Source organism: Astyanax mexicanus, chromosome 8 (assembly GCF_023375975.1).
Source record: "Astyanax mexicanus isolate ESR-SI-001 chromosome 8, AstMex3_surface, whole genome shotgun sequence".
Taxonomy (NCBI): domain Eukaryota; kingdom Metazoa; phylum Chordata; class Actinopteri; order Characiformes; family Acestrorhamphidae; genus Astyanax; species Astyanax mexicanus.
Genome location: NC_064415.1, coordinates 48,360,897 through 48,375,134, shown reverse-complemented (window position 1 = coordinate 48,375,134; position 14,238 = coordinate 48,360,897). Strand labels below are relative to the sequence as shown.

The window sequence follows — 14,238 nt, the reverse complement described above, 5'->3', positions numbered from 1 at the left end:
AACTTACTCTGACAGGGTGACATGGAGGATCCTCCACTCTGGATTATGGATCGGCAACGGGTGCTCGGTCACCCTTAATGCAACCTGATTGCAGCTGTGCCACGCGTGATTCATTCCAGCAGCCTCCGCAGGCCCTCAGCCTCGCCTGGCCCAGGCAGGTTCTGTGGGCAGGAAGATTGCAGTAGGGGAAACTAGAAAGCTGCCTTCATGTTGCCTCAGGTCTCCAGACAGGTCCATGGGATGTAAACTGGCATCCTGTAACCTGCTTCCGAAGCGCTAAAAGCAGTCCACTTTGCTTCAGTGTGGCGTGGGATCTACTGGCAGAGGCAGGCAGTGGAAGCCTGGGCCTCCATTTCAGCGCAAAAGATACAGTACTTGTGCAGTGATCCTGACCTATGCCAGCAGTCCAGGGCAATTGGTTCTATTGCTCACCACATGTCATCTCCGGTCATAAAATGTCAAGGGCTTCCCGGGTCAGATTAGGATACTCTCTCAGCCTCAGAACTGGAGGCAAAACTTGACTACCGCTGACTAATCCGGCAGATATAGTCAGATGACCTCTGTAGCTTACTTTCTTGTGGAACTTCAGAAGTGGCCAGGGTTTTCTTTCATTACATAAAGGTCAGTGTGGAGTTACATCACATTAATGTGTTGCGTGGTTGTTGTGAATTAAGTTCAAAGGGAACTAATGCCACTGAGAATGCGATATTGGTTGGGCTAGGTATGGCTTTGAAGTTGGTTAAATGATAAATGGTCTTTGAGGTGATCTTGGAAGCCAGTAACTCTGGGATGCCATACTTAATTGTTGAGTCTTCCGGAGGTGAAGTGAGCTTAATTTAGTGCAACACTAATAAAGGGAAGTGCTTACCTGATGACCCCTGTGAAGTGTTTTTTTTAAATGTAGTGGACAATTAGAGTAAACAATATAATACTAATAATAAGCCCCTCCTCCAAATAAACCCAGATTCAGGCATGGTTACAGATCCATGTATTTAGGACAAGTATGAAAAACCCTTTGTAATTAAAGAGGCAATCCAGCAGTAGCAAGTAACAAGGAAGTTCTTTTCTGAGTTATGTAAAAAAAAATTAACTACATCACAGTTTTTAATGTATTGGTATTGTTTTTAGGTTGCTGCTTGACTTGGATTTCCTTTACCAGGGGTTGTTATTTCCTCCGAGTCTTTTAGGAGTCCCAGTGGTTCGCCTTTAATACAGTAATGAGCAAGGAAGTAGGACACTCAGCTAAACACACAATACTGTGGAACTCATTAAAAATACAAATCAAGAAAGCCTCCTGCACAGCGGTGGGATTTTTTATTTTTAATTTTTTTGGCTTCTATCATGGGTGCGCCACACATGGTGTTCTCATTTAGGTACTGTAATTCATCATGCTCAACCTCATGTATCATTGCTTCATTTATTTAAAAAGCTATTGCTCCTTGCACTTACTGAATTTTTAAGCTCACCTCACTTTAGCATCCCCCCTCTTTCTTTTTTTTGTTCCCATTCTCTTCCACTTTCACTACCACTATCTCTTTTTCACACACCCTGACTTATGGTCTCTCCAGCTCACTTTGTGCGTCTGCCTATCCCTGCCGCCTTTAGGCCCGGCATCGATAGCACTCCTGGGTGATAAGGTCAGCCTGCTGGGGACTGATAAAGCAGACACACACACACACACACACATACACACTCACACACTCACCGCAAGACAGCCCTGAGCGCAATCACTCAGCCCAAACCCTGACCTAATCCATCTCCTAGCAACGAGCTCAGGTAGGCCAGGCTACCCTGCCTGAGAGGCTTGGCTGGATGCAGACACACAATCCAGAGGGAAGAGACCGCCGCATCCAGTCATCTCTCAGATTATCAGATAAGAGTAATGGGGTTAATTGCCTCTCAAAGGCCAAGTATTGAGGGACCAGCACCGTCCTGATAAGCCCAGAAGAAAAGCCTGGCACTGGGAACGCTCCTGGCTGCTTGTCTGCATTGCACCTGGGCACTCGGATACAGCCCCTGTCACACTTCTCTCGATCGCAGAGTTACAAAGCTTATACACAAATGTGTTTTAAAAGACACTTTTGGCTTGCTATGAAATCCCTTCCAGTGCAAAGGTATTGGGTTCCAATTCTGCCTGAGTAGAGAGTAATAATGGTTTTGTGGTTAAAGGATTTGGTCATCAATAACAACATCCATGTCTACTAAGTTTCCACTGTTGGCCCTGGGGCATGGCCCTTACTCTCTCGCCTTAGGGATGCTGTAGTGTGGCTGACCCTGAACTCCATCCCAGTCTGGCTCTCTTGGCTGGGATTTGCAAAACCTTTTCTAAGCAGTGGCGGCTCAGTGGATAGGACACAAGGTTGTGGGTTTGCTAAGGTCTGCTAAGCTACAACTGACCAGGAACTCCATCTAGGAAGCCATCCCGGCTCTCTTTGCTGGGATTTGCAAAACTTTTTCTGGGCAGTGGCGGCTCAGTGAATAGGACACTGTAGATCATTAATTAGAAGGTTGTGGTTTTAATACCAAGGTCTGCTAAGCTAGAAGTGACTAGGAACTCCATTCCAGCTCGGCTCTCTTGGCTGGGAACTGCAAAAACCTTTTCTGGGCAGTGGTGACTCAGCAGATAGGACAGTGGAACATAAATAACAAGGTTGTGGGTTTGATGTCAAGGTCTACTAAGCTACCACTGAGTAGGAACTCTATTCCAGCTCAGCTCTCTTGGCTAGAAACTGCAAAAACTTATTTGGTTAGTGGTGGCTCACTTGATAGGACAGTGGATCATAATTAACAAGGTTGTTGGTTTGACACCTAGGTCTACTAAGCTACAACTGACTAGGAACTCTAGTACAGCATGACTCTCTTGGCTTGGAACTGCAAAAACCTTTTTGGATAGTGGTGGCTTAGCAGATAGGACAGTTGATCATTAATATCAAGGTTGTGGGTTTGATACCCAGGTGTACTAAGGTACCACTGAGTAGGAACTCTGCTCCAGCCCGGCACTCTTGGCAGGGAACTGCAAAAACTTTTTTTTTGTTTATTTGGTTAGTGGTGGCTCAGTGAATAGGACACTGTAGATCATTAATGACAAGGTTGTGAGTTTGATACCCACGTCTACTAAGCTACAACTGGCTAGGAACTCCATTCCAGCATGGCTCTCTTGGCTGGGAACTGCAAAAACTTTTTTGGGCAGTGGCAGCTCAGTGGAAAGGATGCTGAATCATTATTTGACAAGGTTGTGGGTTTGATGCCAAGTCTTCTAAGCTACCACTGAGTAGGAACTCTAGACCAGCATGGCTCTCCTGGCTGAGAACTGCAAAACCCTTTTTTGTGTTCAATTATTTTTTTTATTATACACATTATTAGCAATAAAATACATGCAACACTTTTTTGGGTAGTTCTGGCTCAGCAGATACTACCTAGTGGATCATTAGTAACAAGACGTGGATTAGATAGCCAGGTCTACTGCGCTACCATTGTTGGCCTGAGATTTAAGCTGTGCCCAACACAAGCATGGTTAATAATAAGAATTATGGTTTATTTAAGTCAAAAAATGCAAGAAAAAAAGTCACAACCAGATTTAATACAACTTGTGTTTTGAGTTTGATAAACTACCCTTGGGTCTAATTAATGCAACAGGCTTGTACTGCCTAGTTTAGAAAGAGATTTTACTTTTTTTCCCTCTCTGAATGAGCTATTGTTCCTGTTTACGGTACATCTTAAAAGGGCCGCACTGGTAAACTAAAAAGAGCTGACTTCCCAGAGTGGATTTGTAGGTGTTATTTTTACAGAATCAAAGGCAGAGAACACTAATTTGTGTTGTGATTCTTTTCTTTCAGGTCGTTAACTGGGCTGCACCTGAGTGTTTAGTTTTTTCTGGTCTCTGAGTTACAAAAGATAGACAGCAATGTGTTATATTTACTATATGTTTGTCACAAATTATTCTTCCTTTGTCTAGCTTCTTGCAATAAGTCAAACAATGCAAGAAATGAATGAAGTTAAAACCATTTATTAAATAGACTTTCACGGCTTCTTTTTGTGCAGCTTGTGTTACAAGTTTAATAAACTACCTTTGGGCTAATTAACGCAACAGGCATGTAATGCCGCCTCATTTTTGGTGGGATAATTTGGTTCAAAGAGATTTTAGCTGTTCTCCCTCCCCAGAGGAGCCATTGTTTCTGTTGAGGGCGGTGGCTTGAAAGGGCAGCACTTGTCGACTAATGAGAGCTGGCTTCCCGGAGTGGATTTGTGGGCTTTTTGTTCACAGAATCAAACGCAGTGAACACTAATTCGTGTTGTGATTTCTTCATTCACATTGTACCCGGCGGCGGCAGCATTTCTCGCTTCGTGTGTGTAGGCGAGAACAGGGTGAAATGATCGCAGCGTCTGCTTCATAAATCAGAGCTTTTAAGCATGCTGTGTGATTACGGAAGACGTACTGTTCCGTTTGCCTGAGTTGACTGGTGCCTCACGAGGAGCATGTCCTATTGAAGTGCCAGTCCGGTAATGGTTAATGAGCGCACCAGCTGCTGAAAAAAGGCAATTTGCCTTTTTAATATATTGCCTTATCGGCTCCCCGTCTTCCTCTCTGCTTCAGTCAAACCTCGTCTCTATGCTAAAACTATGTATTGAAGCCTCCTAGAGTCTTGTCTTTGCATCTCGTGAGACAGTATAGATTAAAACCAGACGTTATAAAGAGGCCCAGCATCCTATTCCCATTGTGCTACCGTGTGATGTTCAGAACAAATTTTCTCGTTAGCCCTTAGATGTTCTGTGATGTTGGGATTAAGCTTTTGCCTCCGTATCTAATTACTACTTTATCAATTCTCAGTTTGGGTCGGCGTGCCCAGAGGGACCCATGTTCGGAAAGGTTTATTAAGAGTTGGACAGCTGATCTACTTCCAGAACTAGACCAGCAAATCCCGACTATGCTTATTAGGCTTATGTATTTTGTTCAGAAAACATGAAAAAACCTGAATCAAGAAATGAAGGAAATAACACCATTATTAAAATGTAATAGCATTGCCTCAGGGCGTTGAATGGCTGTCCTAGATTAAACACATTTTAGTGAAACATATGCCAAATCTATTATCTATTTTACATGGTAAGAAGAGACTAATGGCTGTAACATATACTTCACACTATAGTTTAGACTACAGGTTAGGTTACAAACTATAGATTGGCTTGTTGTAGTATGATGTAAAGCTCCACCAATCCCCATTTATTTTAATAACAAAACAGCCCCGCTGTTTTTTCATATAATTTTCTACTCTAAACTGTCTTTCCATCTCCAATGTCTAAATGGTTTTCCTGTGCTAATAATATTATCACATATTTATGTATTTCTCCTGGAAATCAGTGTTGAAACATTATTCTGCTGTAAGGTCTGCATTACATGGAGTAGCTGAGTTGTAATAAAGCTGTTGTAGCAACTAGCTGTCCTAACCAGGTGTTATGGCTTAGACTACTGTCCTCAGCCCACTCACTATCCCCTGGGGTCCCCCTGGGTTCGGTACTGTGACCCCTTCTCTTTTCCATATACACCACCCCTCTTGGTCAGGTTATCCGCTCACATGTCTTTTTCTACCATTGCTTTGCTGATGACACCCAGCTATACTGGTCATTCTCACCTGAAGATCACTCAATCTCTGCATGGATATCACAGATATCGCAGTGTCTCTCTGACATATCCTCATGGATGAAGGAGCATCACCTCCAGCTAAACCTCTCAAAGACTGAACTTCTGGTCATACCAGCAAAACCATCTTTTCAACTTCTCTATAACCATCGACTCAGTCTCACTCGCTTTGTGCTGTATAACATCAGAACAATTCTACCATTTCTGACTCAACAGGCCACCCAACTCTTGGTACAAGCAGTGGTCACCTCACACCTTGACTATTGCAATGCCATACTAAAGGGCTTCCCGTTGATAAAGAATGCAGTAGCATGTCTGGTCTTCAACCAGCCAAAACGGGCACATGTCACCCCGCTGCTCATTGAGCTCCACTGGCTACCAGTTGCTGCTCATATCAAATTCAAAGCTCTTACAATCGCCTACAAGGTGATGACAGAACAGCTTTTTCCTACCTACATTCACTCCTGAAGGCTTACGCTACCTCCTGGCCGCTGCGCTCCTCCAATGAACGTCGCCTCGCTTTACCAAACAAACATTCACACAAAGCAATCCAGACTGTTCTCATACAGAGTTCCCCAATGGTGGAACCATAGACCGTATATAAAGATGGACGCCGTGTCACCGTTCCCATTCATTCAATGAAAATGAAGCCAAAATCTTCCGACATTTTGGCGATTCAGAGACCAGAGTCTGCGCAGTAGAGACCAGGAGGGAGAAAGGCTGTGGGGAGACCGCCTACTCATTTAAATAACCCCGCCCCTGAGGGCTGCCTCGCGGTCACAGACTGCAGAGCGGGGCGGAGCGGAGCTGACGGTCTGTTATTGGTCCCGCCCATAAGCAGCCCTTTTACCATAACCACACCTTTTTTGAATAGAGCCAAATAAAGTTTTAAAAACCGAATTCTGTGGGGATATAAAAATTTGACAATATAAGCAGAGGTTACACTAGCTGTTGCATTTAAATAATGGAGGTAGAATTACAGTATATTAGAAAAAAACGTGATTGAAAGTTGTCTGTTTTGCCATTGAAATCTATGGGGATGGGTGGAGTTACACAGCTTTCTGCAGCCGAACAGCAGGGGGCGCCCGACCTGTGGTGGCTTCACTTTTAAGAGACGATGCTCTGTCCAGCTATGTACAGTCTATGGGTGGAACAAACTACCTTCTACTACCAGATCAGGAGAATCTCTCACTATCTTTTATAAACTCCTGAAGACAGAGCTCTTCAAAGAGCACTTACTCTCCTAACACCTCTAACACACTAACTACTTCTAACCTCATTTCCTTCTTCCCCTTCTCTACTCCTCTATCCCATTACTCAATTTGACCTCCTTTAGGCCCTGTATTTGAAGAATAGGGTGATATTTAGCTTGTTTTGTTTTATTTGTGATTATTATTTTTGCATATGATACAGTATGCCACACTCCTAGTCACTTCTGTGTAGAATCTGATTGCAAATTTGATGCGTCAGACATGTCTTCATTAAATGAAACCATGGCAATAATGCTTACTGGTGATTCTATTTTCGGTTCTTAAATTGTGTTTGTTTGATCTTCAGTTCTACAAGTGAAGTCCTGTGCAATAGAAAAACTTGTTTAGCTGGCTGATTTTGATATCTAACATTAGAAATCAAGTTCTGAACAGGAGGTTGTAGTCGTTTAATAAGTTCTGAGTGCATAATGCACAATTTAATGGAATTATTTAATAAAGAAATTATAGGAATCCTCAAATGCTAATAGTTTGCTCAGTGTCTTGTGTAAGCGAGTATTATTATGTGCAGTATATTATTTCCAGCGTGAACGAGGTGGGCTTGAGCTCCTGGTGGAAAATGGCAGTGGATTTGTGACGGGAGTTCTCACCACCGAATTATTGGGTCAAATCTCTGGTATTACCGGATTACACGGGATTATTGTCACACTGGATTATTAGTAGAGTCGCAGTCTGTGGTGGAACCTGGAATACCTCCACAGGGTGTAAATAAGAGTTTCAGCTTTAAATCCCTGCTAATGAGTCTCGTTTATACAGGCTTAAAATCGAAAATGGCTAATAAGAGTTTGTCGTTTACTGCTCTCCATTCTGCTCGTTCAGGAAAGGTTAACAGCTTTTCTTTGTGGGTAAAGTATTAATCTCCACTTAGGAGACACCTCCAGCAGACACGGGGAATACTAATCGCTCATCATGCTAATGCTCATTGTGGTCTGAGACAATGCAGAGAGAGTAAATGAGCTCACTGCACTGTTTCAGGAGTTTCTGCAATCGTCCAGAGAGACTTATCTTCAATCAGGACAGAGTTAAAGAGAGAGAAGAGAGAGAGAAGTGTCATCAGCCGGTACGCTTCCCTTCCAATCAAGGTTCAAGTTCCCTTAAACCCAAAGCTTGGACACACCTTCTCATTTAGTGTTTTTCTTTAATTCTTTTTTGTTTTATTTTATTTTAAAAGAATTAAGGATTGCATATACCAATTATGTAGTAAACAGTTAAAAGGTGTATGTTCTCCACAATCTCCTGGTCTAAACCTGATGAACTGAGATTTAAGGGGATTTGGGATGAGCTGGTGCTTCACAGCATGAAGGAAAAGCAGCAACTATTGTTCAGCACCTCCAGAAACTCCTTTTAATACCTTTGATTTCAGAAGTTTTTGTGAATGTCTCCTTCACCTGCTGTAATGAAAGTGCTCTAAACGTGACTGTGTTTAGTTTGTAATTTTTAGAGCATATTTTAATGTAAGCTCTAATTTTCTCTGATGTTAAGATTAAACTTTTATCTCCGTATCCAATTACCACACAGTGCGCTTCATTAATTCTCGGTTCAGGCCAGCGCACCTGAAAGTGTCCTGCTCTTAAAACTTTTTAGAGATGTGAGAGCGAGATATGAGCCGTCCTCCTGTCTTCAGCAGCTTCATACGGCTCCTATTGTTTGTGCTGCGGGTCGATATATTGCGCTGTCATTAACTCTTCCAGACCTGCTTCAGTCAGACAATAGGCTTTAACTGCTCGACACACCAATTAACAGCAAGACTAGAGGAAATTGGATTCTTAAAATTCTAACTATTGATTTTGTTGGTCTGGTTGATTTTGTGTCTAGTGAGAAATGAGGATTTTTACATTTTTATAGTCCTGAAATGAGCTTATTTTTCTTTCTAAATTAGACTTTAAAAAAGGCAATTAATATAACATAGTTTATTTTAATTTGTACCTCTCTCTCTGCCTTTTATTTATTTATTTATGTATTTACTTACTTTCCACAGAATCTACACTAAAATGTTGTTTTTTTTCCAGAGAGTAATATATAGGGTTTAGTAAAAAAAAAAAAAAAAAAAACATTGAAGTAATTATAAATAAGGCCTAATGAAATAGCAGAAATATATGTAGAGGAAAACCTAGCCCAAATATTTTATCCTTGTTTATTTAATATGCAATATATTCTCTGAATGTATGTGTTTTTCTATTGCCATAAAAAAGGTCAGTGTTAAGGACAATTATAAGAAACCTAATATCTCTGAGCTGAACTACTTTATGATTCATAAATTGAAATGCGCATTTTAGACCTCCATTTGATTTGCCTTTATTTCTTTGTCTACTTAATATAAATATATGTATAGCATTTAAATGTCCCTTTGAAGACCCTTGTCAAATGCTTGATGTGCCTTCTGTTGTTTTTTTGTTTGTTTGTTCTTTGTATGTTAAGACAATAAAAAATAAAGTAAAAAAAAAGAAACCTAATATGTATTTCAGTTGTAATGCCATTATAAACTACTTACAAAACTTAAAATAAGCTGTTTAAGGAGGAGAAACCCAAAAGATTGCCAATTGTGCTCTCTCAGACTCTGGCTGCTGATGCACATATCTTATCATCTATTGCTGGTAACATTGGGAAAGCTAGCATATCGTCGCTGTCCAATGAAAAACAAGTATCTCCATTTTTGTCGATTTTTAGTTTACTACATAATTTGAAGAGACAAACTGTCCCTTACACTGTGCCAAAATTTGTTGATGAATAGAAATGCTTAAAAATTACCTAAAATATTTTCTTTTTACATTAACTTCCATTGAAAGTTTAGAAGTTTTTTTCTCTCTTCTGTAAAGTTGCTGTTTTGGAGATACGTGTTTTTCATTGGACAGCGATGATATGTCTTTAGACCAATGACTGCACTTACAGAAGAACATCATTTGCCAGTTCTGTGACATAGCAAATGTTGGGAATTGATAGGGTGGCCCACCATCCTACCCACTCAAAAAGAGCAGTGATGCTTATATCAGTGTATTGATATCTGTTTGTGTTGTATTTGCTGCTGTAATCATTGTTTAATGCTTGTGTTTCAGCTCGGGGAGGACACGTTTAACCGGGCGAAGCTGCTGAACGTGGGCTACACGGAGGCTCTGAAGGACGCGGAGTACGACTGCTTCATCTTCAGTGACGTGGACCTCATCCCCATGGATGACCGTAACCTGTACCACTGCTATGACCAGCCGCGCCACTTCGCCATCGCCATGGACAAGTTCGGCTTCAGGTAACGACTGGCCTTAACCTGCCATAAGAGCATCACATTACTGTCAAAATAACACCCTACACCAGGGGTCGGCAAAAGGCATGAACTATAGTGAATGATAAAAAATAAAATGCTACTTTGGTGAGCTTTTGTTTACATTCCTCTCCTCTGTCTCTGTTGAGCTCAGCGTGACTTTTTTTCAGCTCGTTCTGTTTTTTCCACTGGTCTGATCCTGCGTGAGGAGCAGTAATTTACCTGCTCTGAATTCAACTGTTCTGCAGTTAGGTTCAACAACCCTCTGGGCTGAAGAGCTACTAGTCTGTAGCACAAGGCCCCTATTTGATTCAATATCAATTTGATTCAATGTCGAGTTGATTACACATCGATTCAGGAGTAAAAATCACTGTTTTTTTTTCTTTTACAGATTTGAAAGAGACTTTCAGAGAAATAAAGTTGTAAAGGTTTAAATCAATTAACCAAAGACAAGTACCATGTCCATTAGACAATAACAGGGTACATAAACCAGAGGACAATATAAACATATACTCGCATGTGATTCTCAAACAACTTCAGAGTCAGATGAGACAGAAAAAGACTAAATTTAAAATTGAAAAAATGTTTTTTACTCTGAATGTACTTGTCACCAAATTTGAGGTGTAACGGAAAACTCAGAGATCATGAGTGAGACATAAATTTACTAAAAATAAAACACACCTTAGCTTTAGCAACATTGAGTTAGAGATAAAACTGTAAAACTTTCTCTAAAAATATGGCATGCTCTAAAGTTCTGATCTAGTGCATTAAGGTGGAATTTAAGGTGGAACTGTGGAAAGTGAACATATAACTCAGGGAAACTTCTTGTTTTCTAAATATGAGTAAGATATCAAACTTACTGACATATCTTGTTTAACTACTCTAGCAGGCATTACTAACTTTAAGTGAGAATAAAATGTGGGGCTAATGTTAGCTTAGCTTTAGCTTGATGTAACTACATCATGTCTTAAAACTTCTGGTCTAATTTTAATAATTGATCTTGGGTTTAAATTAATCGATACAGCCCTGTCTTACAAAGTGCTGTGTTAACGTTAGACTAGCGGCAGTGCGCTTGTGCATGTAATGCGTTTTTTTGCGTTTTTGGTTTTAATGCGGTTCTTTCCTCAGACTTTCCTACAAGGGATGTGGCATTCTCTGCTATTTACATATTAATAGACGTGAGTTTTTCCTCTGTGCCATCTCTTTCAAGGATGTGTAATCAAACAGAATAGAGTCATTTATTCACAGAGTGAGTGCTGGAGACTGGTCTGTCTGAAGTCTGTCCTTCATACTGATAATTGCTTTTTTGCTTTTTTTTTTATATTCAGTGTCGATACAGCTCCAAACTGTTGCACTGTGTTGTGGAGCTGCTGAAAGCGCTTCACTTTTGCTTCTCGTTTGATATTAAAACCCTCGTTTGATGAGCTGTGTAGGTCTATATTGGCTGTGGCCTTGACAGACGAATGCATTATTTTATTGAGCTTCAGGAATGGATGAACGTTATTAACTCTGAGATAGCGCGACTATCTCTAAGCCTTAATAGCCGAGGATATTGAAGCGCTAACGCAGGCTGTCTGAAGTTTGCCGCCATCAATCTGAACTTGAAATGAAATTCTTTAGTGTCGTCTAGACGCTTTGTGATGTTTCGTTTTCTACTTCTGTACTCTTTACAGCGCTGATGGTTGTGGACGTGGCCTCTTTGGTTTGCCCTGGGACTGAATTCTCATGTTAAACCAGGGTGTATCTTTCAGATCACCACTTAAAACTATTTATTTTAAAATTAGTCTTAGGACTAATATTAATACAAGTTTAGCATCCTAAAATCATTACCCCAATCATACACAACTTTTGTTGTGTAATTGCATGACAAGCTTGGTACTACTGTATGTATTCCTGCCGTATAGGCCTTGACTTTGACTCTATCTTTGAAGATATATTTACAAAGCGCAATACTCTTAACCTCAGTAGTGCTATTCTAATCATACATTTACTTAAGCAGTGCTATTTTAGTCATAAATGTACCTCAGCAATTCTACTAAAGTTAAATGTGAGAGAAATGTACATAGAGAAAGGCAGCCAGTCTTTTAGTAAGCAAACAAATGCTAAGGCTAAGTTATAGTGGTGTAACTGGTCCAAAAAACAGTGGATGCAATGTAGAACCAAAATCACAGGCGAGTTGCACCTGGGAACTTCAGGTGCACACAGTTTCTATTAGCAGCATCTTAATCCTGCTGTGGAAAGTGTAGCTCAAGCTAAGTGTACAGTATGAGCTCAGTTAGCAAGTGGAAACAACACACAGGAACTTGAGGACTTCTAGTGCATGGGGAAATGTTGGGTTCATTGTGAGCAACAGCAGCAGTTTGTGAAAAGGTAATATCGAGGAAGAAAACCAGTGTTATACGGAATATTTTAATTACTTAATGTAAGTAATGTATAAAAATGAACTTGAACATGCCGTTTATCGTGTTATCATGTTATACAGCAGTGCTCTGGTATGCAGTCCTGCCAGGAGACTGTGGGACTTGGAATGGAATTTCAAAATAGCAATATGCAGGCCTGGATAAGTTTTGGAAAAATAAAAATACACAAAGTTTTAGATAAGTTATGCAAATTTGGTCTACAAATCTTTGTGTTTCCGTTTATCGATGGAAAAAAAAACGATTTTGAACTACAAATATGTCGGCTCAAAGTTAATTCACTAATTAATTCACTAGTTTAGTCACTCTCAGGATCTGACGCACATTTTATTATTAAAGATTGTGTGTCATTATTTTGATCAGATTCATTTTAGACCTGCTATAATCAATTTTAATCTTAGTTTTAGTTTATTTTTTGGTTTGGTTTTGGTTTTGTCTGTACTGATGTTTTAAAAATAGTATGATCATGAAAATATGCCTTAAAGGCCTGGAAAAGTAAAAATCTAAGTTAGTCCACGAGAAATCCCTTGTTATTCCATTTTTACACAAATAATTTTGGTTGCTAAATATGTATTTATTTATTTATTTAGCAAGAATAGAGTTTTTTATCAACTAGATTCTGATACATAATTCTGATATTATATATTTTTGTATGACTGGACTTTAATAGAGGTTTGTGAGTTACTGTATTGTTAGTAGTGTATATAATATAAAACACTAAGGCTTTGATTAGTATTGGATTTACTTTTTCCCACAAAATTAAACAATATATGAAGAAATCAAACTTTATTATCAGAAAAACAGCTAAAGTCTGTAAACAACAGACCTTAAACGAGACACGCCAACAACTTTTAACACGGCTTCCTTTACAAAATATTAAAAATATTTTTAATAGTTCCAAAAACACTATAAATGGATAAAGAAATACTCAATGTTTAAGTATTTAAAGAGATATTTCTCAAAAGCTTTATTGCACAAGTCAGACATAAGTTTAACGTAAATTTACTGTATGTTATTTCTGAAGCTTTAGAGGCATTACATTACAGTACATTAAAATCAGCCACAATTCCCTTTTTTCTCCAGTCAAAAAATACATTCAAATTATCCTTTAAGCTACAGTATTAATATATTTAAAAGGATTATAGTTACTGCTCTATAATACTGGGATAAAACACTCAGTAGAATACAGTAGAAACAGCAGCAGGAGCTGTTCTGAATATCTCTGCAGGATGGAGTTAGACCATAGAATGTATATAAGTATAGACAGCACAACAGGGGTTAAAAAGTGAAGCCATTACGTCTCTTACGCCCTCTAGTGGCTGGCTCCAGTACAACTTTTAAACCCGCCTATTTCTATTCAACTGAATGAGAGATGGCAGAATCTTTAATCTAAAATTACACATCCAGGATTTTTTTTTGGAAGTTGGGTTCTGTACATTCAGCAAGTCCCCCCCTTGTGTTAATAGCCCCCAGTGTTTATCTTTACTGTTAATAGGTTTTACAGGAGTTATTCCGTGATATTTAAAGGGGTGTGGCGATGTGGTGATTGACAGCTGAGAGCAAGTTGATTGACAGGTCGCCTAAGAGCGTTTGGTTCAGTCACGGAGCTCACCGTCAGATCTTTCTTACATTCTGATTTTACTGTTAAAAATGACATTTCTGAAG

The 14,238-nt window shown here is 39.8% G+C and overlaps 1 protein-coding gene across 1 annotated transcript in view; it reads left to right on the top strand.

Moving 5' to 3' along the window:
- Positions 1–14,238, top strand: part of b4galt2 (UDP-Gal:betaGlcNAc beta 1,4- galactosyltransferase, polypeptide 2) — a 263,725-nt gene that overhangs the window by 191,098 nt on the left and 58,389 nt on the right. The window contains exon 4 of the mRNA XM_007229297.4: positions 9,957–10,144. Within this exon, the coding sequence (XP_007229359.2) occupies positions 9,957–10,144 (188 nt within the window). The remainder of the gene's footprint in view (positions 1–9,956; positions 10,145–14,238) is intronic.